The following is a 27443-nucleotide window of genomic DNA, read 5'->3' on the forward strand; positions in this document are numbered from 1 at the left end:
ATATAATTTCTTACTTTCTAGCATTGGGCTTCAATAAAGAACAAGATAATACTCACTGGCATTTAAAAACTGTGCTGCTAGAACAGGTCTGTAATTTCCCTAGATAATACAAAATGCTGTGGAAACTAGAGATCTGAAAAAAAATCCACAAAAAGTGCTGAGAAAATTTAGCAGGTCAGCCAGCATCTGTTCCAGAAAAGAGTCACGTTGGACTCAAAACAATAATTCTCTTTTTTCTCTCCATGAATGCTTCCAAACCTCCTGATTTTTTCCAGCACCTTCTGTTCTTATCTAATTTCTTCATTTGATTTTGCTGGGAATGTTTTTTTTAAATCACTGAGATTGTAAATTATATCAAATAGAACTGTTTAAAATGACAGGCATTAAAATATTATTGATATTATCCACTTTTCTAGAGGATGATTATTTTCATCTTTTTATTTACTTGTAGTAAATATTGAAGAATTTATGCAAGTAACATATTATGTATACATATTGAAGAATTTGTATTACAAAGTCGTTATGCAAATAAGCTTGAAGTGACTCATGAATGATTTGAAAAAGCAGTTAAAACTTATCAAAATGTGTATAAAGAACAGCAGATTATTATAAAGTTCTGTAAAGGATAAAAACTCCAGAGACCTTCAGATATGAACAAATCACTATAATATACTTTTACTATTTGGAAAAGTACGAAGAAAATATCATTACTACAAAATATAGCATTTCAAAGTTTGTTGTTTATAATTAACAGCATTGTCTCCAAAAGTATCTTGAAGTTGAAAATAAAAAAAATACTGGATGAAGCACTTCCACATAAACATTTTATGAGCTTACGTGTAGGCTGCAGTTCCTGCAACGGATTAATGAAGTACAATATTGAAACTTTAAACAATTAGCATTCTAACATACCTACAAACTAACTTGCTGTCTTCTACAGTATCTAAGGTAAGAGAAATTGGATTTCTCACCCCCCATTTTGTTATTGCATCTGTTCTGGATTACTGTTTTATCTTATTGTTTTATCAAGTAGAAAAACTGAGAACATACTACTTGTGTTACCGACTGTCGCTGAAAGAGTACCTTTCAATTTCTGATTCATATGATTTAATTTCCTGATAAAATTTCAAACAGCATCTCTTTGTAATATTTTAATATTTGTATATTTCCAAATAATAAACCTAATTTCAGAGAAACAACCAATGTTTGCAGTATAGCTTTTCTCTCCCGGATGAGAGTGTGTTTGCTACTGGTCTTTTGGTGGTGCATTTATTTCCGGACAAAATTAAAAATGTTTCTTCTACAAACATTAACTGAAAAGAAGGCTTGGCAGACACACGGGTATGTATTGTTTGCCTGCCATTTTGTTAAGGTTATAGTTCAGTGCCTAAAACTAAGGCAGAGAAAGCAAATTTCAAAAAGGTTATGAAGATTTTCTATTTAATTTCATGCAGCATTGCATACACAATTTCTATGTGGCAATGTGATATACTTTCAATTGTGTCACCATTTCTCATACAAAGAATTAAACATAAATTTTTAGCAGGCCCTTCAGTATAATTTTAGTAATGCGTTCACCATCATTTTGTTGCCCCAAAACCAAGTGAACCATTTCCACGATGGTGATTCCATTTACTTTACAAATATATGATTCTTAGAACAATGGTGTTACCTTGTTAGCTGACTTACTAGCAAGACTTGTTAGCTGCATGTGTGTGGAGTGATATTCAATTTCACTAATGTTAAAATGAGCAAGACATTTCTGCTATCATTCACAAATATTTCCCACATCAGAATTAACCACATGGCTCATTTGCATTTTTATGATACACCAGTGACTGGTAAATGTAAACTAATTTGTGGAAGTTTGCCAAAGTTGATGGCCACTTCCTCTCCATATTCTGACTTAGTTTTGAAAGGCAAATTTCAGGCATAAGAACTGAGTTGGACCAAGTATGTGAATATTCTGTGGTTAAATGTGATTTGTTTGTCATTTAATTAACTTTAAAACTACTTAATTGTTTTCCATCAAAGCCTAGGAAAGGGTTTTCTCTCCCTAGAGTCTTTTGAACCTGTTATATTTGAATAAGATGAAATTAGTGATATATAGTTGAGAGCCCATAAGGATTAACTTTTGACCTCAATAAATAAAATATTTCATTAAATTTTAATTTTAATCACTGAAAAATGGCAGCTCCACATTGAACTCTGAATTTATTAAAGAAAAAATACCCTTCAGAGATCAGTAAGTTGAACCCCTTTACTCCACAGGTAACATCAAAATTATAGAACCAACATTTAGAAATTTAGCATTTAGAAATTAGGGGCTCGTTATATGAAGAGCAGGATGTTCAATGTGTTTGATGTTAGCATGGAGACAGATACTATATTGAGCACAAATCCTGAATGTACGAGAACAGTGGTTTTAATTAAATGCATACTTTTGAAAATTAGGTCCTTTCAATTTATAGTAAACGTTTTTGCTTCTCTTGTTCATGACATTTTGGTTTTAAATAATTTTTCAAGCATTGTATTTCATATCACTTTGCTGGGATGCGACATTTATTTGTCTATGGTTCAATAGGAGCCTTGCACACGTTTTTATCACTTAAACCACCTTCACTCAATTGTCTAAAAGTCTCTCCCATTCTAGAAGATCCTGCAAGGGTTTAAACTTTCTCCCTGATAATGACTTTTAGTTATTACAAACTGACCTTCCTCATCGGTTTCTTGGCAGAATGTGTAATAATGCACTTTCCCCAGTCTGGGCTGGGAACCTTTGCAAATCCCTATGCCACCATCAGCATTATTTAAAAGATGGCACTCACGTTGACATCTGGGAGCCAATTCATCATTTAATTAAATTATCCTGTAATGAAATCTTCTGTAATGAGATTAATCTAAATTATTTATCAGGTGCTGACACAGGCGCAAGACATGGTTAATAATGAATGAGGGCTGTGTCTGTTCTGCTTTCAAACTCGGGACTTATTTCAGTCACTAATTTCTTTTAATATTGCATCAATCTTTACCCTTTCCAGAATATATTGCGGGATGGCCTGATTTTTTGGGGGGTGGGTCAGGGTGGCGGGGGTGGGGAAGGAGGTGATGTGGAGGGAGTTGGAGGGTTGGAATGATCAAATGTAGTCTTTGCTACATTTCCCTATACAGTAGGACATGAGTCAGGCTGTGGGTCATATTTCTCCCTGTCAGGAAGGTGGTTTGCTTGTTTGCAGAAGGGCTCCAGGGAGAATGTGTTACAGTGCCTGCAAGTAGGTAACCATGGTAACAATCATTTTTTTAAATGCATATTTAAGGAACAACACTAATGTTAATGATCTGTCCACGGTACTTATATTGATTATTAATAACTGATGTAGCGTATAACTGAAAAAGGTTCCTGATACCATTGAGGTCCCAAGATTTGCAAAACTCATGCATTAAGGCTGCAATGTTTACAAGGAAATGTGTTGTCTTTATTCATGAAAGCGATATTATGTAAAGCTTGAATCACATGGGATGAAATATTTTTTGGAGCAAATGCAGAAAAATAACATCCTAAAAGTGAATGGAACTGTTCAAACTCATGATGTAGTGCCTATGGCGCCATCTCCAGGGCTGGTCAGGTTACATGCATGTTGTCCTGGTGAAGGGAAATAGTGTATGGTCTTGATGGATTTTTAAAAATTATTTTTGTATTCCATTTCTCAAAGCTATTCCTTCAATTTAGACTGTTAAGTCTCTTGAAGTTGCAATGCTTTTTAAGATGTTAAAATATGTAGTATGGAAGGTGTATCAGTAATAGTTGAATTATTTCAGTTCTTGCAATTTTACATTGGCAGGCTTTTATCTTTCAGCGCCTTTACAATGAATGATACTTAACAGATAAATACACAGCTACTTTAAATTCACTGTCATTTTTAATGTACCAGTGTTCACCATGAGATCAGTCGATGTTGAAAAAAATTAAACAATGGATGAATTAGCTTTTTAATTTGGAATTACTTTCACTTACTCATTGTGTTGCACCAAAAATCCTGAAAGCATTAGCTTTGATACATGTTTTTAAACCACACTGACTCATGAAGCCCAATGAAATGTATAATAAATATTACTAAAGCATTAATAACTAACTCATGCCTCTCTTGAGAGATTCAAACTATTTTTAAAAGTGTAACTCATTACATCATCAGAACAAAAGTAACAAAATAAAGTTCAATTTCTATCTGACAAAAAAGATGTTGCTTAAATTAAGTATGGTACCACTAGAAATGAAAGTAGACATTTGGCCAAATGCAAGGAAATTCCATGAATTTCTTTGATTTGCCTGTATTCCATTAGTTTTCTGGCAGTATCTTTGAGTACTTGGCGAAGGATGATGTTTACCTGTGTGCTGTTGAAGAAATATGACAAGGGCTGCAGCTAATAGCATTCTAATTTTTTTTAGTAGTCTAGGTATTTCCTGAAGGGATCGGCGCTTTCAGACAAAAATGCTTCTTTCTGCAGACAGGGTGACTGCTGAAATGTATTTCCACAACACAGTTTGCAGACTTATCCAGCAGTCCTGGCTGCAGCACTACTTGTATGCTGCTTTTTCCAACCCTGGTACTTTGCTGTATAACTAATTGAATTGCATATGCTGTATCTGAACTTCGTCCTTTGTTCTCAGGTGATGTACCAGTCTTTCTTTTGATATTGTAAGCAGTATTTTAGCACAGTCTTCACGCAACTGATATGCCACAAATTACTTTGGCTGTATCTATGATTGCACCCAAATACGGTACACTGTTCTCATTCCTGTAGAAGCATGTTTAAAACAGACTGTGACTCAGTCAGATATTCTGTTCACTTTATTGTCAGTGCAAGCAGTTTAAAATCTCTGAGTGCAGCATACATTGCCTAGTTCTCAATTTTATGCAGGTGCCTAGACTTAATTTTCTTGTAACTGAAAAATTCCAAAGGTGCCCCTTTGAACAAATATTTAATATAAAATAATATAAAATAAGTTAAAGTGTTTAAAATTGACAATGCAAGGCATTTTCGTGCATATCCACATCATGCAGTGCAATTTTTTTTTAAACCATGGAACATTTAAGAGAATTTTCAGCCTCCTAAGATCCTTTCTAATAATAAAGTGCTTGAGTTGTCAAAGTGACGGCACAGATGTTCTAATCTGTACTGACACAGCTTCCTAACGCAGCACATCAATCATGTGTTATTAGCTTTAATAGAGCTTGGACATTTTCCGTCACTTAAACATTGCAGTGGTGACAAAAGTGAACCAGAAATGTGCTGCAGGTGTAACCTTCACTCAAACCCCATTTGTGACAGGCGTTGCTTTGGTCTCCACCATGGAGGAAGGTTGCCATCTTCAGTCTCTTCTCTCCTTTGTTTAAGTTAGTGGCACAGTGATTTTTGTGTGAGGTTAATTAAATGGTGATATTTGTAATGGTTTAGTTGTATGGAAGATTTGTTACAGAAGGCTATTAAAAAGAATATTCCATTTGCTTATTTGGTGCAAATTGGTGGGTTTCAGACTCTTTTTTTTCCAGATTAAGCTTTCAATTTCAATTTGTTTCAACAATTTAAGCTTTTCAATCACTGGCATTATTTTTGAGTTGATTCTTAAAGGGATATTGTTCTTTTATGATCAACAGGTTTTATTTTAAATTGTATATCTAAAATATTAACCAGAAATTGAATTTTTTGCAACAAAATTCTAAATTCAGATAAAATTCAATGTTAGATCTTGAAAAATTATTACATCTCTCACTGTAGTTCGTGAAATAAATAGCCAAACAAATGAATTCCTAGACATTTATTGAATTTATAAATACGTGGTCAATTTTAAGAATTATAAAATAATTCATTAATCCATTAAGAAAGAAAAGTAAAAGAAATTCCTAACCAAAAGGAAAGTTTGAATTTTCTACCGTTTGTCCAACTTTTAAGGAGTTACGTGAAAATTACATTACATTCTTGCAAAAAAAACCCCAAAGTCCCTTCTGTGAGTGAAACTTCACATGCTAAAGAGCAGATGCGTCAGCAAGTGACAGCAGGCTAGCAGAGGTTGGGGATGTGGCTACGCCGATGAGCCCTGGGATAAATGCAGCACATTATATATCTAGTGAAAGACAGGAGCTGTTGACGAGGTGACCTCTGAATGTAAGTCAGCTTGCTATAAACAGAAGAGTGTGGAAAGCTATTGGTCAGTCTGAAACTTGTTTACTATTCTGACTATCCTCATGGTAAACTTAAATCAACAGCGCTGAACCTTGGAACATGATTACAGCTTTAAAGGGGGGGAAAAAATCAGCAGTATAAATAAAAAAAATAATGTTGAGAAAATAGCCACTTCGCTAAATTCCTAATCTGTGGCATATTCCTAATACTTAACTGGCGACCCGGCCGACTAAGGTAAAAAAAAGAAACAAAATTTGATATCTTCCTTGTAGAGGTGAAAACAAAATGAAAATTGTGGAGTTTTAACCGAAGAGCTGTATTTTTTTCCTGGTAAGACTTTACCTTTTTTTTCACTTCGTTTCCAGTAAAACAATGAGACCGTTGTTCCACATATCTGCCCAATGTCGAGATAATTGAACAGCTTACCTGAGAATTGTTTCCTCCATTCCATGACGGACTCATGCTGCAATGGATGGAACTCTGAAGTCCTTGTAGCTTTGGCTCAGGGAGAAACATTAATTGTTTATAACTTATGCAGTTCATTTCTGGGAATGTAAAAAATTAGTCGTGGAGCTTGCTGGTGTTCCTCAGTGTATGCATCCATGCGGTTTGTTACTGAAAGGCAAGCTCGTGTTATAGAGATAAGTTACAGTATTTGTAAGGCAAGAGTGTCCTGTTACTTTAGAATTACAGAACTTATTTCTCAGTTCATTGTGTCAAGTGAAAAAAAACCTCATTCTACATTCAAACTCCATGAACTGGGTTTTTCAATGAGCCTTCTGGTTGCAGTTTCTTTTCGTTCTGTACTAGAAGGTGCTTCTACCTTGTTTGCAGCAAAATTTGATCAGAATTGCTAGTTTTCATTTTATTCTTGCAGGCAAATGTTCTGCTCATCTAGCTGGCATCGAAGTTTAGAATTCCTTTTACTCAGTGCACACCAGTAAGAAAGATATCTGAAATATTTATGTCATCTTATCTGTAATGATGTCTCATAACAATTTGTGAGAAGGAAGTCAAGATCGACGGAGGGAGGATTAAATTACAAATCCATTCAAAATCATTATAGATATAAGAGTAGACAGAGGACTGAAACCCAAATACTGAAATATTTCAGAAAAATATAATTCAATTTCTTCATAAAGAATAATAGTTATGCTTGGTTTAAAACTATGTTTAAAACATTTTTTTGTTCATAACATATAAAAAAAATTGCCACAATTTGCAAAACAAGCAACCTCCTCCATCTTTAATTTGCTTCCAGAAATTTATCCTAATCATCTGGTTGTCAGAAACATTACTCCGGGTAGGAATGATACTGTTCTCTATATGGCACGTATGTGTGTTGAAAATCGAGTTTCAATTTAAAGAACAACTGTTGGTGCTTGCAATCTGAGGCCATGTCATGAGTTGGCAAAATGTTTGCTGACTTCTTGAAAGTCTGCTTCATTCACGGGACACAGCCACTGAGAGGTTACCACAGGAGTGTCTCATTATCAGGCTTGTGGAGGAAACAGAATACCACAGACTGCGCACTTCTGTGTCTGAAATCAGTTTTTCTCCTTTAGGGCTTTGGATTGTTTTGAGAACCTGACTTCTACTTTCATTGTAATAACAGGTATGGCAGTGTGCAAAGGAGGGAAGGTTTTCCTGTCTCATTTAAGTCGCTAGACTCATGTCACAAAACTACAGAACTCCTGTATGGAATGAACTAATATTTGGTGTTTAAAGCGAGCAGCTTGTTATGTGGGTTGCCCAGTTGCTTTTCTTCCGTCAATGTTCTTAACTGTAATTTAAAGCTTAGCCGTAGTAAAAAAAGGTTTGGCATTGTATGTTAAGAATATTGGACAGATTATTTTACCTCAGTAATTTACCTAAATGCCCACAGAAGTGCATGTTGTGGGGAATGTGAACAACGTTTGATACTTAGTTGAGAGTAAGCTTTAATGATATGAATTTTTTTTTGTGTGGACTACTGTACATATACTTACACTTTGACTCTTTGTCTGTCGGTAAATATATTTAGTTCAGTTTGTACCTATCAAATCTGCATAACTTAAATGTGTCATTGTGTTTCAAATAAATTGTGACTGCTATTTAGTTTGAAGCACCGGTATAGTTTTGCAGGAAAAGTTTGCTCATTTTTTGTGTAAATCTCATAAAACTGCTAAAGTTGCTGAGAAAAAATATATTTTCTTTACCTCTACCAAGTAACTTTATGGACAGCTAAACTCTGCTCCTGTTATTAAAGGAATGGTTATAAAATAGGTGTTCATTATGGTTTTGAAACTGATGGGAAAATAATTTTAGAATCTGTAATTTAGCAACTGCCAAACTTTGTAAAAACACTTTTAAGCCAAACTGATTTTTATAAAATGTGCAATTTTCAATTTCTGGTGATACTATATACTGTAACTCTATTCTCATATAACCATTTTAATATTGGTTATCTTTATTCTAGAGAAAATTTAACATTCCTTAAACCTATCATAATGTTATTATTTAATTGTATGATTACTTGATATCTACATGAACATCTGAATGACAAAACTCTAGAAATCTATTAATTCAGATATTTCCTGAGAAATACTACATGCTTTAGGGCTGCATTGTCTTTTGCTGGATTATAATTATCATATTCAGTTGTTCAATGATAATCACCAAAGATTTTGGAAACACACATTATCATGAGTATTTTGTATTTTATGTATCAGTCATCATATGATTTTATTTATTGTCATCGAATTTGTTGCATGCGACTCTGGAATACTGTATTTGGGATGGAAAAAAAATTGCGGAGTCCTGTATCTCATGCTGTGTTCCCACTTTTGTTTTAAGTTGTGTTACATCCTTGAGTTCTCTTTTTACCTTGAATCCTATTACTACTTTGAATTCAGTTAAAACAATTTGATGTGCAATACCTTCAATGTATTCTTTTAAATCTGCATATCTGGAAAATTAGAGTACAGCTGCACCATTTAAGGCTATATAGAAAGCATTTAATTCAAAAGCTCTTATGTAGGTTTATTCTATTGAAATAATTGAAGGTCATACCAGACAAGGTAAACAAAGCCGAAGGAATTACAGACAACTTTGAAAATGTTGCTGAAAAGTTCAATTGGTTCATAATTACACAGAAACTAATTAATTATGGTTCCCCACTGCGGCAGATTGCAAGTACCTTTGCTGTATGTAACAACATCATTTCAAATACAGCTGGTTCTTTGATTTAGATTTGCTTTAGTTTCTAAAATAAATAATATAAATTTTCTATATTTTTGCACTGACACAACACTCAGGCATGCAGGCTTCAGTTCTCAATTGAAATATGTTGAATTGATGTGTATTGGTAATTCATATTATCAGGTGATTTACTTAGTAATAAGGAGGTAAAATAGTTTATTTCATTGTTACAGTGTAAGACTTCTGTAATTAATGGTTTATATTCTGGTTAAAACGCTTGAATAAAATTTCAAAAAAAACATAAAGAACAAAATAATTTCCATCTGAAATTATTTTAGAAGGTTTCTAAACGTTCTGAACGTAGGACAAGACTTTTTGTTTATTTGAAATAATACTGGTGAGAGTATTATATTAGTAACTGTAAATTGTTAATAAAACAAACTTCCCAATTGAAATTAAAATGGCAATAAAATTTAAAAGCATTTCCAGTAGCTCATTTGTTGGCATCAAGATAGTACTCATGTATAACAGTAACTGTGATAGACCAACCAAGCAGTTGTCTGTCAAACCTAATGATAGTTTTGTGACAGTTGTTCAAAGATTAAAACAAACCACAGAAAACATGTAGTAAATTTTAAATTGCATTGTAAATGAAGATGATGAAAATGTGCAGGTAATTCAGTTGTTCCACAACATGCCGTCTACATTTTATTCTTGAATCACAGAGGCAGCGCTTTAAAAAAAAATCAACGCTAAAACGTTTGTTATTTTTTAAGATATTCTGCATTTTTTTCTATGTAAGCCCTTGCCTTTATCCAATTTCCATGTAACACGTTTCAACCATTTTTACAATTCCTCACAGATATTTATAAATAGTTAGAAAAGATAAATGTTTGAATTACTGCATTTATAATGCATGAAATATTCCGAGACGCTAAATAAACCCCAAGGCTTCCAGGTTGAGCTATTAAATAGGACAAAGGAGTTGAATCTCTGGGGAATTTCCTAGGTTCAGTACTATAGTTTTATTCTAGGATGGTTTAATTAAAAGATAATTTCACCGAAATAGTTGGCACGTTTAACTTTCCATGAAGAGGTGGAAAGAAGGAATTGTACTATGTTGTAGCCTAATTTCTAAGAAATGTCTCAGAATCAGGTTTATTTGCCAGATCAAAATGTATCTTTTTATTTGCAGGATACTTCATGTCTAATACCAAAATCTGTATAAAATAACTTCTTATATTGTTATATTTTGTGCTGTTTAGGCTGTTCTGCTCATTTTGATGTGGTTGACTTAGTACCGACAACATCAGTAGTGTTATAAAACATCCCAAGACATTTCACCAGAATATGATGAACACAAAAGTATGGTACTGAATCACATACGGAGGTGTTCATTTAGATGACCAAAAACTTGATCAAGGAAGTGCATTTTAAGGAGTCACTTCAGAAAGATTGAGAGTGAGAGGAGTAAGGAGAGAATTCCAGAGGTTGGGATGGAGATGGACTCAATGCACAATGACCAGTGATGGATCTGTTATTTTTGAGAATGCATAAGTAACCAGAATTAGATGAGCACAAAATATTTCTGCGAGTTAGGGACTGGATTAGATTGCAGAGATGGACAGGAGTAAAGCCATGGAGTGGTTTGAAAAAAAAAGAATGTTAAAGTCAAGATGTTGCTTGATGGGGTGTCACAAGAAGTCAGCAAGCATGAGGGTGATAACTCACGGAAAGTCTTAAGACATGGACAGTAGGTGTTTGGCTAACAAACACAACATCAATGATTATATGGCACTCTGATATTTATTTTGCGATGTAATTATTTTTGTTTTAATGAGCTCCGTTCTAAGCTTTAAGCTGGGGCTGTTGTGGTGCAGTAGTAGCATCACTATCTCTAAACCAGGACACCTGAGTTCAAATCCCACATGCTCGAGAGTTATAAAATAGCATCTCGAAACAGGCTGATTAGGAAAATATTTATAAGCTTTAACCTTACCTGCATTTCTAATGTTTTATATTGAAGTATAAGTTATGTTTTCCCATTTTTTTAAACTAAGAGGTTTCAAGGCAGGTATCTGTTATGGCTCACAGTGACTTTTCTCACACTGTCTTCTATTCCTCATTCTTTAATTATGCAGTCAGCCTCTTTGGCGATGGATGGTTGAGAGAAGAACCCTCCTCCACCTGGCAGATCACCAGGCACTAAACCTAATCAGCATGGAGACATGTAGCAGTCAGGGCCAGTCACATCTCTGGGATCAGGCAGAATCCACAGCACAGCAGAAAATGTATCAGTCATCTTCTGCGTTCTGCGAGGGCAGGTGCCACTATCTCCTCACTGCTGCTTCACACTCTAACTTTGCAGCTACACGCATGCCTGTTCCAAAGTCATAGAGTCATAGAGATGTACAGCACGGAAACAGACCCTTTGGTCCAACCCATCCATGCCAACCAGATATCCCAACCCAATCTAGTCCCACTTGCCAGCAACCGGCCCATATCCCTCCAAACCTTTCCTATTCATATACCCATCCAAATGCCTTTTAAATGTTGGAATTGTACCAGCCTCCACCACTCCCTGTGCAGCTCAACCTCACTATTGTAGCATCTCCACTCATTCCTACAAATCTATGCAATCCACACATGCTAGCAGTCTCCTAGTAAATGCAAAGTGAGTGAGCTCTAAGAAATTAGACTTAAGACCATAAGATACATCCAGAGTAGATGTATGAGATGGTTATGTGTCCCTGTGCTCAGTGATCTCAGAGAAGCACACAAATCAAAGGTGTCTCTGAGTTCTGAAGTGAAGTGCTAAAAGGCTGGAGTGGGTTCTGACTTGGGCTTGAGTCAGACATGATAATTTGGTGAGACTGGTGGTTTCCCAGCACTGACTTCAGTGGATGAAAGACAAGGAAGTACGCTGTCTGTAGAGCATTCAAAAATATGTTTGTGAAGGGAGTTAAAGTGGCGATCCGGAGAACCAAGCTGCAACGGCTAGGTAACCCCTTTTACTTTCAGATCGGACATCATTGTAGTATAGTTTCTCAGGAGAGAAGGGGAAAGTTATGCCTCATACAAATAAGGCAAGTTGAGGGATTATTGAGAAGCAAATTACATGTAATAAGGTAGTCAGTCATCTTTTATAAGTGAGATTCTGATCTCACCATTGAAACTTCAGGGATTAATTAGAAACATTTTCCTTAATGTTGAGAATCAAAATTTTTCATTCTTGGCACAGATTTCTGCATTTGTCATCAATGCCCAAATCAATCAAACTATGGAAAAATTCCACCTAAGGATTTTAATTTTGACCCACTTACTGTGAGCTCAAAGTGACACAAATACCTATATTATGTTAATAAAGATATTCATGTCTTAATTGTAGGTTTACTAATACCTAATCTGAATGCTGCAGTATGAACTTCAATATTTAAAAATGCAAATGCAAGGAAGTTTTAAGAACTTTTCTTCTTAACATGGTTTCTCATTTGTTGATTTCTTAAATCCTTCATTTCATTTTATCACTTTTCTGATGGTACAATGCTTTCAGAAAACTCTGCATATGGAGAATTTCCACCTATTTTTGTGCAAAGTCCATTGAAGATAAAAATGGATTGGGAGTATTCTGCAAAGGGTTAACTCATTTTCCTACCTATCTATGTTGCCAGCAAACTAAACTGTATAACCACCATATCTTCAGTCCCTTCATCTGAATTTTTAATATAAATTGTAAGGAGTCGAGACCCCAGCACTGACCCCTGCGGCACACCGTTGGTGACATTCTGCTGCACCAAAAACTTCTTCACCGAACTCCAAATTAGTTAAACATGATTTCCCTTTGACAAAACCATGTTGTGTCTGCCTGATTACCTTGAACTTATTCAAGTTCTCTTTTAAAATGACTTTAAATAATAGCTTCCAACATTTTCCCTATGATGCATGTTAAGCTTAACTGGCATGTGGTTCCCAGCTTTTTGCCTTGTTCTCTTTTCAAATAAAGGAGTAACATTGGCTATTTTCCAATCAAAAGCTACCTTCTCCGAATCTGATGAGTTCGGAAAATTAGAACCAATGCATTAACTATCTCACCAGCATCTCAACTATCTTAATATCCTAGGATGAAATCCATCACAACATGGACACTTGTTCCAACAGTTTACTCAGTACTATTTCCCAGGTGATTGTAAGTTTCTTGAGTTCCCTCCCTCCCTTTCAATTCCTGATTTATAACTATTTCTGGGATGCAACTTTCATCCACTCCAGTGAAACACAAAGCAAAATATCTGTTTAATTCATCAACCATCTCTTTATCCATCATTACAAGGGGAGGCGATGCTGTAGTGGTATTATGGCTGGGCTATTCATCCAGAAGTCCAGATAACGTTCTGGGTTCAAATTCCTGGAGATGGTAGAGTTTTGAGTTCAATTAAAAATCTGGAATTGGGAGTCTGATGATGACCATGAATCCATTGATGATTGTTGGTATCATTTGGTCTACTTAATGCCTTTTAGACAAGGAAACTGCCATCCTTACCTGGTCTGACCTACATGTGACTCCAGACCCATAGCAATGTGGTTGACTCTTAACTACTATCTGGGCAGTTAGAGATAGACAATAAATGCTGGCCTAGCCAGTAATGTTCTTATCGTGTGAATGAATTAAAAAAAACTAATTTCCCAGGCTCAATTTCTATGGGAGTAACATCTCTTATCTTTTTTTTAACTACCTGAATAAACTTTTCCTATCCATTGCTATATTTTTGGCTAACTATTTCTCATGCTCTATTTTTTTCCTCTTTATTAATCTATTTGGTAAATCTTTGCTGTTTTCCCCTTTACTCCATTGCAAAGGCAATGGGTTTCAACACTTGGTCAAATCTGGCCTTGATGTCAAAAGCAGTCACTCTCACCTCACCTCTGAAATTCAGTACTTTTGTCCATTACCCAGGAACTGAATGTCAATGCGCTAATGCTGCATGATAGCACTGCTGATGACACTTTCCATAACTTTATTGATAACTGAGAGTAGACTGATGGGGTGGTAATCGGCTGGGTTGGATTTGTCCTGCTTTTTGAATACAGGATATATTTTCCATATTATTGTGTAAATGCCAGTGTTGTAGCCTTTGTGGAGCAGCTTGGTTAGAGGCACTGCAAGTTCTGGAGCACTAGTCCTCAGTATTATTGCCAAAACGTTGTCGGCGTCCACAGTCTTTATGGTGTCAAATACCTCCAGCCATTTCTTGATATCACGTGGACTGATTGAAGACTGGCATCTGTGATGCTGGGGATTGCTGGCTGAATTTGTTGCAAATCCTTCAATATGACTACCTTTTAATGCTTAGACTTTTCTGCAAAGAATGTATTTATCTCTTGATGCCTTTGAGCAGTTAACAAAGATTAATTCAAAGATTGTGACCGAGGAATTAAAGATCAAATTGAAATTAAGAGCTTGGAAAGGAATAGATGGTTGAAGTAATGTTTAAGCACTTAAAACTTAAGGATGGAAGAGTAGCTGTGCTGATTTTCAGTCACGTTCGCAAAAATTAAGATAGAAGCAAAGAATTAAAATTTGAAAGAGACAAGAAAAAGAATGATTTAGAAAGAGTGAAAGGAAAGAGAGAAATTTAAAAACCACTTGTGCTTAAACGAGAAAGACAAAAAAGAGTAATATGAAAATTTGAAATGGGAGAAGTTTGAAGAAGAGGAAAGGAATAAGGAAATAGACAAGATTTGGAAGGAGACAAAATTAAAGAGACAGCATAAAGACCAATGAGTCCAATGATGCATAGGTTAGTGGATTGGCCATGCTAAATCGCCCACAGTGTCCAGGGATGTGGATTGGCCATGGAAAATGCAAGGTTACAAGGGTAGGGTACGGGGTTAGGTCTGGGTGGGTTGTTCTTCAGCAGGTCAGTGTGGACTCGATGGGCCAAATGGCCTGATTCCACACTATAGAGATTCTACTATGACTGGAGGCAGACAGTGAAGGTGGCGCAGAGCCAACACTTCATTCTTTTAATTTGGTAAAGAATATTGGATTGATACCTAAATTCAGTGAGAAAGAAGTGGAAATGTACTTTGTGTCATTTGAGACAGTTGGCACAATATTGAATTGGCTCAAAAGGACTACACTACAGTATTCTCACGCAAAAGGCTTTGGAGGTATTTTCAAACCCTTTAGAAGATCAATCAGGTGACTGTGACAGAATAAATAATGTTGTTTCCCAGTACCTTTGGGTTAGTATCAGAAACCCACAGACAGACATTTAGAAATTTGAAGAGAAAACAGACTGAAACCTTTGTGGAAGATGCTGGAGAGGGAAAGATGTATGTTAGGTGATACAAATCCACAAAATTTGAAGAAGACTTTGGGTCTGGTGGGAGGATTTAAAAATAATGTTCCTGTGGGAATAAGGTCCTAGCTAGATGAGTGTAAGGTTCATAAAAATAAAGGATGCTGCGGAAATGATGGATGACTACAACCAGACACACAAGTTGACTCATGTTAGTAACAGGCACCAGTTTGGAAACTCTGAGACAAACTAGAGAGAGAGATGATTTGATCATGAAAGAAAGGTGGATCTGGTGGAAAAGGTGGCAAAGTTAAAAATCAGAGTTATTATGGTACAGAAGGAGGCCATTGACTCAATGTCCCTGCTTTAGTTCTATTACCTTATGCCAAACTGTCTTTTCTTGCATACAATTTCTATCCAAAAAATGATACTGAAGTTTTTCAGGTTAATAAAAGAGTAAGTCTGGAAGATAAGTCTGATTTAGGGGAAGATTTCTTGTTTTTGTCATGAAAATAAGCATGTAAAGGTTGAATTTTGGAAATGAAGTTGCAAATCTGTAACGTTGGCGGCACAGTGACTCAGTGGTTAGCACTGCTACCTCACAGTACCAGGGACCTGGGTTTGATTTCCACCTTGGCCCACTGTCTGTGTGGAGTTTGCATATTCACCCTGCGTGGATTTCTTCTGGGTGCTCCAGTTTCCTCCTACAGTCCAAAGATGTGCAGGTCAGGGAAATTGGCCATGCTAAATTGCCCATAGTGTTAGGTCCATCATTCGGGGAAATGAGTTTGGGTTGATTGCTCTGTGGAGGCGTGGAGTTGTTGGGCCATATGGCCTGTTTCCACACTGTAGGGAATCTAATTGCTGTTGTTGCACAGTGTGCCTTCAGAAAATACAGTTTTAATGTTTTTTTTTATGACAAGTCATTAGGTTCTCTTATATTTACTAGTGGAGTAAATTAGAATGTAGGAAATTATCAGACTTTTCCGACATAAGGATAAAATGCTTATTTTGATAGGTGAGGCAAGCAACTTTATTGTTATCCTTAGAGATAAAGAAGCATGCAGTCACTGCTGGTGACAAGCGATATGAAGTTCTCTTCTGAAACCTTGCTGAATGATACAGGGTGCTATTGGAAATTGCTTATCTGCTCCTCTGCATATTTAAAATGTGACTATGTTAATGTGGCATTGGGTCTTGTTCTTAATTTGATTGTTGAAGGGGTACTTCTCATTAGGAAATGGCCTGGCTGGAAATGAGGTGACTTCATGAAACTCTGATAATGCTGTTGAAACTGACGTTTTAAAAGCAGAGCAGACTGACTTGGAAAAACTAATTATTTTGTTCTGTTAAAATTGACGTTTTAACTAAAAGACAACAGAAACTTGGTCTGGTAGTTTGAAAGGATATTTGAGCATCAGGCTAAAGAGGAAATGTCATTGCCCATCCCTAGCTGCCCTTGAGAAGGTGCTGGTGGACTTCCTTCTTGATCCACCATTTGGTGAAGGTGCACCTTCCATGCTTGTGCGGAAGGAGTTCCACGATTTTGACCTAACGATACTGAAGGACCAGTGAAATATTTCCAAATCAGGATGGTGAGGGGCTTGGAGGGGAACTTACAGGTACTTGTGTTCCAATGTGTCAGCCATTTTTGTCCTTCCAGAACATGGCGGTTGTGAGTTTGGAAAGTATTGTCTAAAGAGCCCTGGTGAATTTTTTAATATTTTAGCTTTTTTTTACCTTATTTCTAGCAAGCATCTACTGCTTTTTGTACTTGCTTTGTCAACAGCTTTGCTTCTTTTCTCCCTGTACTTGGTATTTGTCCAAGAAATAGAACCCAACATTGTTCAAAATTTGTCCACATTGACAGTCATCCTTAAACCATCTGCAGAAGTGAATTACCAATCAACCAATGCACAAGACTTCAACAATTAACTTAGTTATATCATCGATATCAGCAAAGTCAACTTGGAAATGTATATTTATTTAACTGCTCAAACTGAAAGCAGTCTTCAATAATTCCAGCAGCAAAATTATTTCCATGCATAATATATTGTCAGCCTGTAAAGTGCTAAGATATATGTAAGATAGACAGTGATATATGCAGCATATCTTCAAAATAAATCAACATTTTCAACAACATCGTGGAGATAGGTGAGAGCAAAAATTACTTCATTATTTTCTTTTTATGTTAGCATAACACTTTGGTTGTAAAATTGGTAATACCTCTGTGTACACTACTTCACGACCAATTTTACAGTGTATAGGTTATAAGGGAAATGTAAGAAGGACCATGTTATTCATTATCTCTACCACTGAAGGTGGGCAAAGGTAGGGTTTTCACCTGTGTTTTGGTTACACCTGTCCTGAGTGGATGGTCTGAAACACAAGCCTTCAAAATCTGGATCAGGATCAGGATCAAGCAAAGCTGTCTGACTGCCCCATATTACTTACAATCTACTTGACAGTGGCTATTCAACTCATCAAAGGTCAAATATCCTCACATTGTTTGATTGATTTGTTGTTGTCACGTACTGAGATACAGTGAAAAGTGTTGTTTTGCTGTTCAGACAGATCATGCCATATAAAGTGCATCAGGGTACAGAACAGAATACTGTACGGTGTTACAGCCACAGAATGTGCAGAGAGAGAGAGATCATTATTATTATTTGAAAGGTCCATTCAAATGTCTGATAGCAGCAGGGAAGAAACTGTTCTTGAATCTATTCATATGTATATTCTAACATTTATATCTTCTGCCCAACAGAAAAGGGTGGAAGAGAATATAACAGGGGTTGGAGGGGTCATTGATTAAGTTGGTTCCTTTCCTGAGGCTGAGGGACGTATTGATGGAGTCAATAGATGGAACGCTTGTTTGTGTGATAGACTGGGCTCTGTTCACACTCTCTGCAGTATCTTTCAGTCTTGGGAAGAGCAGTGCCATACCAAGTGGTGATGCATCCAGAGAGGATACTTTCTATGCTGCATCCGCAAACACCTTGTGGACGTGCTGAAAATCCTTAGCCTCTTGAGGAACCAGAGACGTTGTTGTGCTTTCTTGACTGTCATGTCAATGTGGGTGGACCAGGACAGATTGTTGGTGATCATCACTCCCAGGAATTTGACGCTGTCAACCATCTCCCCCTCAGCTCCATTGATGCAGACAGGGGCATGCCCTCCACTCCACTTCCTGAAGTCAATGACCAGCCTCTTCACTTTGCTGAGGTCGATGGAAAGATTGTTGTCTTTACACCATGCCACTAAGCATTCAATTTCTTTCCTGTATTCTGTCTAATCATTGTTTGAGATCAAACCTATGATGATAATGTTGTCAGCAAAATCTAAACAGAGTTGGGGCAGGAGTTGTGATATAAGGTGTATAGTAGGGGACTGAGAATGCAGCCTTGAGGGTCATGAGTGTTGAGGACGATGATGGAGGAGGAGTTGTCACCTATTTTTACTGTTCGTAGCCCATGGCTCAGGAAATTGAGGATCCAGTTATAGAGAAGGGAGTCAAGATCTAGTTCTCAGAGTTTCGAGATGAATTTGTTTGGAATTATGATGTTGAAGGTGAAACTGTAGTCAATAAGTAGAAGCCTGACGTAGGTATCCTTGTTATCCAGATACTCCAGGGATGAGTGCAGGGCCAGAGAGATGGCATCTGACATGCACTGATGCGCCAGTCGGCAAATTGCAAAGGATCAAAGCAATCTGGTAGGCTGAAGTTGATGTGTGCCATGACTAACCTCTCAAAGCGTTTTATAATTGTGGAGGTCAGAGCCACCAGGCAGTAATCATTGAGGCACACTGCATGGTTTTTCTTTCACCCCAGGAGTGATGGTGGTCTTCGTGAATTAGGTGGGGTCTTCAGATCATAGTAAAGCACTAATACTCCCGCCAGCTGGTCCACACAGCATCTGAGAGCATGTGGACTCCATCCAGGCCAGACGCTTTCCATCAATTCACTCGAAAAGGCCCATCTAACATCTGCAGTGGTGACCATGGTACAGGTGGGTCTGAGGCTGTTGCATAGGTCACTGACCTTGTGCTCAAAGCACATATAGAATGCTTTGAGGTTGTCAGGTAGGGATGTACTGTTGCCCACGATTCTGTTTGACTTCATTTTGTAGCCCATTATGTCATGTAAGCCTTTCCATAAATGATGCATGCCTGTGTGGTTGGTCTAGTTTGGTATTGCCTCTTGGTGTCCCCAATGGCCTCACAAAGTTCATACCTGAATTTTCTGTGTAGGTCAGGGCCGCCCACCTTGAACGCCTCAGTAGGGAGTGGATTTCCTGATTCATTCATGGTTTCCAGTTGGGGAACTTACAGACTAGTTTCTTAGATTTGCAATGTTCTAAACATTTACTAATGAAGTCTGTGATAGTAGTGGCATGCTCATATATGTTGGCCGCTGAGTTCTTGAATGTGGACCAGCCCATTGATTGTAAGCAGTCCCATAAAAGCTCTTCCATTTCCTCAGACCAACATTGCATTACTTTCTGTACTGGGTCCTCACACTTCCATTTCTGCTTCTAAGCCAGGAGGGGAAACATAGCATTGTGGTCTGATCTCCAAAAGGCAAGCAGGGGATGGAGTGGTAGGCATCTTTGATGGTTGTATAGCCATGGTCAAGGATACTCTCATCTCTGATGGGACAGGAGATGTGATGGTGGTACTTTGGCAACATGTTCATGAGGTTGGCCAGGTTGAAGTAACCAGCAACGATGAACAAGGCCTCAGTATATTCTGTCTAAACACTATAGCGTATACTTTGTCAAGTGCACTCTTCAGTTCCACATGGGGAGGGATGTAGCCCACTACCAGGATAATGGGATAGGTTGTAGGGACAGCACTTCACTGTAAGGTATTCTAGATCCTGGGAACAGTAACTAGCCAGAGTTGCCATGTCTGACCACAAGGAGGTGTTGATCAGGAGGTAGACCCCACTGCCCTTTGCCTTGCCTGAGGACACCAACCAATCCATTCAGTGAACTGAGAAGCCCTCAGGCTGTAAGGCACAGTCAGGTGTAGCAGGAGTGAGCCATGCATCTGTAAAACAGAGCACACTGCAGTCTCTCAATTCCCCTTGGAAGGTGAGTCTAGCTTTAAGTTCATCCAATTTGTTCTCAATAGTGTAAACCTTAAATGTCTGGTAGATAGAAAACTCTTTAAACTCAGTCACCTCTATGTAAAACTAAATTCAATGATATAAATATATATGATCTACAGTTCACAGATGACTGAAATCTCCTTTGAGAGTGTGGTGCTGGAAAAGCACAGCAGGTCAGGCAGCATTTGAGGAGCAGGAGAATCGAGATTTCGGGCAAAAGCCCTTTATCAAGAATTCTCTTTGCCCATTTTACAATGAATTTGGAAGCCAGTCTTGTACTATTCAATTCTGTATACAAGAAAATTGGCTTTACTTTAAACAAAACTCAGATCAACCACATCTGGTATTCTACCTCCCTTATATGTTGAAGTGACTTTTGAAAATGCTCAGCACTTTCTCTATCCTGGCAGTTGTCTGTCTCAGAAGGCCCCCATTGAAGGTCTAACACCAGATCAATTGTATCATCAACCTTCTGCAAACTGTGGCAAACGCTTTTGACAGTAAAGAGGTCTGCAAGCCAACAGAAGTCCCAGTGTACAAATTAGTTGTCACCACCACATTCCTGTGCTGCAGCAAGATCTGGATTGTGTTTAGCAACCCAAAAGCAGTGAGGACATTCCATCAACGAGGCCTCTGCTGCATCCTCTGACGTCAGTGGGAGGACAGGCCGTTTTGAAGCCACCTCCACAAGTATTCAGGCAAAACTCCTGCAAAATCTACTTTGATGGATTGGACACTGTGTTCAGATAGTCAAAAACTGCTCTCCCAGCCACGTCCTGTTTCATCAAGTTTCAAGTGGCCAGCCTTTTAAGACAGGACCAAGCAAACACTTCAAATACAATCAAAGTTCTCCTTTGAAGGATAGCCACACTGATATTAGGTGGATCTCTCCAAGGATTTATGCAACTCTTAGAAAACTTCTGTACTCTTGTATTCAAATTTTTTTGCAATAAAAGAGCAATGTTGCACTTGTCTTCATAATTATTTCACCTACATGATACCTATCAGTGACTTATGAACAAGATATCAAAATTCTTTTTGACATCAGTATTTCCCATCTCTCTGCATTTCTGTTTTTCCAACTATAGTGGATAACCCACATTTTTCCTCATTTTATAAGTATATATGACATATTCATTAGGAGCAGAACCAAGCCAGTCAGCCCCTCAAAGAACATTGTCGATCTGATTACTCGCATTCCCAACTATTCCTGATAGCCTTTTACCCCCTTACAAGGCAAGTTGTGAAACAATACAAATATAAAAACAGATGGCAAAGCTTCTGTAAGTCTAGAAAAAGGAAGAGAGTATCTGAAGTGAATATTGGTCCTTTGGAGAGTGAGACTGGGGAGTTATTAGTAGGAAAAACAGAAATGGCCGAGTTACTAAATTAACAGTTTGCTTAAATTTTCACAATGGAGAACACCAGTACTATTTCAGTAGTAACAGGTAAAACAGAGGTTATGAAAAGGTGGGAACTTAGAATAATCATCATCACTAAGAAAGAAATACTGAGCAAAGTATTGGGATTGAAGACAGATGAGTCCCCAGGTGCAGGATGGACCACATCCTAGTGTCTTAATGAAGTGGCAGCAGAGATAAGGAACCATTGGTTCCAATAAACCAAAATTCCTTGAATGTGGGAGATGTTTCAGTGGATTGGAAAAGTGCAAATATAACACCCTTATTCAAAAAAGGAAGGAAGCAGAAAGTAGGAAACTATAGACCAGTTAGACATGTGTCATTGGGAAATTATTAGAAACCATTCTTAAGGAAGTAATAACATGACATTTGGAAATCAAAACACAATCCATCAGAGTGAGCATGGTTTGATGAAAGGTCAAACAAATTTGACTAATTTGCTAGAGCTCTTCAAAGATGTAACAAGCAAAGTGGATAATGGGGACCCTGTAGATATAGTACAGCTAAACTTTTAGAAGGCATACAAATTGTTGCACAAAAGATTAATACACAAGGTAAGATTAGTTGGGGTTATGGGTTGTTTATTAGCTTGGATAGAGGATTGGCTGACCAACAGAAACCAGAGAGTTGGGGTAAATGGGTCATTTTCCATTTGGCAAGATGTAACTAATGGGGTGTCACAAGTTTCAGTCCTCTAACCCCAACTCTTTACAATCTATATTAATGACTTGAATTCAGGGATAGGAAGTACTATAGCCAACTTTACAGATGACATTAAATAAGTGGGAAAGTAAGTTGAAATGAAGAAATAAGAAATTTACAAATGGATATGGATAGGTTAAGAGAATGGGCCACAATTTGGTAAATAGAGTTTAATTTGGATATGTGTGAAGTTTTCCATTTTGGAAGGAGGAATAGAAAGGCAATTTTATTAACTAAATGGAGAGAAACTTCAGAATGCTTCAGTGCAGAGGCATATTGGTGACTTCATCCAATAATCACTGAAAACTGGTATGCAGGTACGACAGGTAATAAGGAAGGCAAATTGAATATGTACAGGTACTACTGAAGACAGAGAGTATGAAAGGAGGGAAATGTTGCTACAACTGTAAAAGGTACTAATGAGTCCATATCTTGAGTATTCCATGCAATTTTGGTCGCCTACTTAAGGCAGGATGTAGTTGCATTGGAGACAATTGAGTGGAGGTTCACTAGCCCAGAGATGTGGAACAGAGATTGAGCACTTTGGGCCCATACTCTCTGAAGTTTAGAAGAATGAGAGGAGATATAATTGAGATATATAAGATAGTAAAGGGGATTGACAAAGTAAATGCAGAGAGATGTTTCCTCTTGGAGGGGGGCAACCAGGAACAAGTGGTCATAGTTTTAGGACAAGGGGTAACAGATTTAAAACTGAGACAAGGAGAAATTATTTCTTTCAAACAGTAGTGAATCTTAATGTGCGGTAGATGCTGGGACATTGAATATGTTTTAGGAGCAGATGCCCCGATTTTTAATTAGTAATGGGTTGAAACGCTATAAAGAGTGGGCAGGAAAGTGAAGTTGAGGTTTGTCATGATTGATCCAACTCTGCCATTCAATATAATGGGAAGCTGAATTACCTGCTCCTGATGTTCTTAAAATAGAAGCTGATGGGTTTGGTTTTGGATCTGTGAAGACAACTTTTTTTTTAAAAGAGGCAGGAGTTATTTGGAAAATTGACCTAAGTACATCATTTCCAAGAAACATGATTTAGTAAGGGCCCAGACAGATACCTGTAGTGTTAATTGATGAGTTTTTAATCTGCCAAATTTAAGACATACAGAAAAAGAAATAAGCAAGGAACACTGGCAGTTTAGTTTGCGTTCAGATCAAAAGAATCAGAAGTTTTAATTTTATCCCAGCAGAAAATTTGGGCTTTCAATTCTGGAAAACAGTTTCACCTGAGCAGAAAGCTTGGTTAACCTGTGAAATCTCCAAACTGTGAGAGTTGCAAAGAGTTGAGGCTGCAACACTGATTCCTGTGGAGACCACTTGTTGCATCTTACCAAAATAACTCATTTTTGGGTTTTTTTTATATAACCAGTCCTCTGTCTATGCCAGTATGTTATCTCCTACAGCATGATCTTTCTGCTTCTGCATAGGCTTTGATGTGGTACCATAACAGCGCCTTTTTGAAATCTAAATGAAGACATCCACTTAATCCATAGCACATATTCCATCAACCTTGTTCTTGCACACTTTGTCTGTCTAAATCCCACTGAAACATCTTTGCATCCCCTCACAACTCACGTTCTCACCCAATTTTGTGTCATCTCAGTAAATTTGGAAATATTGCATTTCACCGCCACATCTAAATGATTGACATAGATTGTGAATAGCTGGGGCCAAAGTACAAATCGTTGTGGTCCTTGGCTAGTTAAACTCTGCCAGCCTGAGAATGACCTATTTATTCCAACTCTTTGATTTGTATCCATTAAACAATTCTTAGTCAATCTGAGCATAACACTCCCAAACTCATATGATCGAATTTTACATACTTCCTGTATAGGCCTTTGTTGAAAGACTTCTGAAAAGTCAATTACAGTACATCTATTGGCTTCACCTTATCTATTCTTCTTATTACATCCTGAGAAAGTTCCAAATGTTTGTCAACATATTCTTTATATTAGATTCCAGCATTTGTTACGATCACAGCTGATGCTATTAATGTCCAAATCAGACCCCAGACTGAAACCTTGATAGATCATATTTTGTTTTCCTATTTGGATTTACCAAAGTGGTCTTTCACTGAAATATATGAACACAATGCTGCAGTTTCAGGTTTAACAATAAAACAAATGTTTATCATGCAAAACAAATGAATGTAAAATAGGGCAAACCAACCTCTTTATAAGTAACACAAATTTAAAGAATTTGAAACACATGATAAAATGCAATCTTATTAATCCCAAAAAAACCCTCCTTTATAGTACTTCCACCAGAGACAATTTCCTTTTATTTTACAGTGATCACGCTTAATTTAACTGTGGCTTCATTATCCGTCTTGAAAACTTGAAAGTCTCTTCCTGAGGCCTCCAAACAACTAAGCTTAGAGGTTCTCAGTTTCAAAAAGCCCTTTCAGGATTTTAACTGAACATTTCTGGTTCTTGAACTTTTAAACAAAACTTCTTTCATTGAGGTAACTCTTCCCTAAGTTATAAAACTACCTCCTTTCACAGAATCAACTGGATGCCAAGATTTGTGACAGCCTGCTCTAAGTTGCACAACTTCACCATCACAAAATTCCACTGACTATACCATGAAAAGCCCAAGAGACATAGGAGCAAGAGGACGAAGCAAACAAAAGAACCCTTTTCTGGCAGGGTAGGTTGTTAAGAACACATCTGAATGTAATGACAGTAATGGGAACCTTAATTCCTCAATCCGTTATATAATCACACAGTTTTCCTTCACTTTCTCACTATCAGAGTATCTATTTGGGTGCAATGCAAACCTAAAAGACACTAGAGTGTGAAGAAGAATTAGATATCTGTACACTGTCACCTTTATGTTTTCAAAGCCACTAATGGATCCAGCCTAAGCAGTATCCATCCCAGTAAAAGCCATGACTTTTTCATGGGGTTACAGCATGTCCATATGCACGTCTCCCTTCTCCTGCCCTTCCTCCCACCCCCACCCCACTTCCCAGTTTAATCTCTGTGATTTGTGGTTAGACAATCCTTGTCCTGCAATTAAAAAGGATATCTGTCAACAAGTGTGTTTTGAGCTGTTGCAATTATATGATTCTACAGCTGGCAGTATTGGGTGTGAAGGGTCCAAGATGCTAGAGTGCAGTGTAACATATGATTATGAATCTTGATTGATGGAGATTGTTGATAGGTGAGTGAAAGCCTTGTGGTATGGAGCTGTATGTGAATCTTGCAAAGCATGTTGGCATGATGTGGATTTGAAGATGCTTTCATTAACCATGACCACCCTTTATAAGGTTCATTTACCTCACTAAATTAGCAGGGGTAAGCTGCAGTGACCGGGTCTGTGGTGCGAGGTCTGGCTCTGAGACGTAGAAGGGAAAGGGGGAGAGGAGGAGAGCGCTAGTTATAGGAGACTCTCTAGTTAGAGGGACGGACAGGCGGTTCTGTGGACATGGGCGAGACTCTCGGATGGTTTGTTGCCTCCTGGGTGCCAGGGTCCGAGACGTCTCGGACCGTGTCTTCAGAATCCTTAAGGGGGAGGGTGTGCAGCCAGACGTCGTGGTGCACGTTGGCACCAACGACATGGGTAGGAAGAGGGGTGGGGAGGTAATTCAAGAGCTCAGGGAGTTAGGCTGGAAGCTAAAAGCTAGGACAGACAGAGTCGTCATCTCAGGGTTGTTGCCGGTGCCACGTGACAGTGAGGCAAGGAATAGGGAGAGAGTGCAGTTGAACACGTGGCTGCAAGGATGGTGTAGGAGGGAAGGCTTCAGGTATTTGGACAATTGGACTGCATTCTGGGGAAGGTGGGACCTGTACAAGCAGGACGGGTTGCACCTGAACCAGAAGGGCACCAATATCCTGGGGGGTAGGTTTGCTAGCACTCTTCGGGGGGATTTAAGCTAATTTGGCAGGTGGTGGGATCCGGACTTGTAGTCCAGCAAGTAGGCTAGCTGTTTGTCAGGATGTCCAAGAATGTAGGGAGGCTGTGAAGAAGGTAGCACTGACAGGGAATACTTGCGGACACAGAGATGGGCTCAAGTGTGTATACTTCAACGCAAGGAGTATCAGAAATAAGGTGGGTGAACTTAAGGCCTGGATCGGTACCTGGGACCACGATGTTGTGGCCATCACGGAAACGTGGATAGAAGAGGGACAGGAATGGTTGTTGGAGGTTCCTGGTTACAGATGTTTCAGTAAGATTAGGGAGGGTGGTAAAAAAGGAGGGGGGGGGTGTTGCTAATTAGAAATGGTATAACGGCTGCAGAAAGGCAGTTCGAGGGGGATCTGCCTTTGGAGGTAGTATGGGCTGAAGTCAGAAATAGGAAAGGTGCAGTCACCTTGTTGGGTGTTTACTATAGGCCCCCCAATAGCAGCAGAGATGTGGAGAAACAGATTGGGAAACAGATTTTGGAAAGGTGCAGAAGCCACAGGGTAGTAGTCATGGACGATTTCAACTTCCCAAATATTGATTGGAAGCTCTTTAGATCAAGTAGATTGGATGGGGCGGTGTTTGCGCAGTGTGTCCAGGAAGCTTTTCTAACTCAGTATGTAG

General features: G+C 37.9%; 1 protein-coding gene across 26 annotated transcripts in view; it reads left to right on the forward strand.

Annotated features, from left to right (window-relative positions):
- The window catches only part of eya4 (EYA transcriptional coactivator and phosphatase 4), a 680435-nt gene that overhangs the window by 407263 nt on the left and 245729 nt on the right, over positions 1–27443 (forward strand). Inside the window, exon 1 of one of the 26 annotated variants that reach the window (XM_087982156.1) lies at positions 4567–4669. The exons of 21 other annotated variants lie outside the window; for them this stretch is intronic. In XM_087982156.1, coding sequence (XP_087838282.1) covers positions 4637–4669 — 33 coding nt within the window. In that variant the 5' untranslated portion in view covers positions 4567–4636. Of the gene's footprint in view, positions 1–4566; positions 4670–6190; positions 6514–7665; positions 7799–25538; positions 25563–27443 lie in introns of those variants that run through there. 4 more of the 26 variants (XM_043686498.2, XM_087982187.1, XM_087982185.1 and 1 more) reach the window with 4 other exon arrangements.

Source organism: Chiloscyllium plagiosum, unplaced genomic scaffold, assembly GCF_037043375.1.
Source record: "Chiloscyllium plagiosum isolate Xiang-an unplaced genomic scaffold, Cpla_swu_hap1 HiC_scaffold_3, whole genome shotgun sequence".
Lineage (NCBI taxonomy): Eukaryota > Metazoa > Chordata > Chondrichthyes > Orectolobiformes > Hemiscylliidae > Chiloscyllium > Chiloscyllium plagiosum.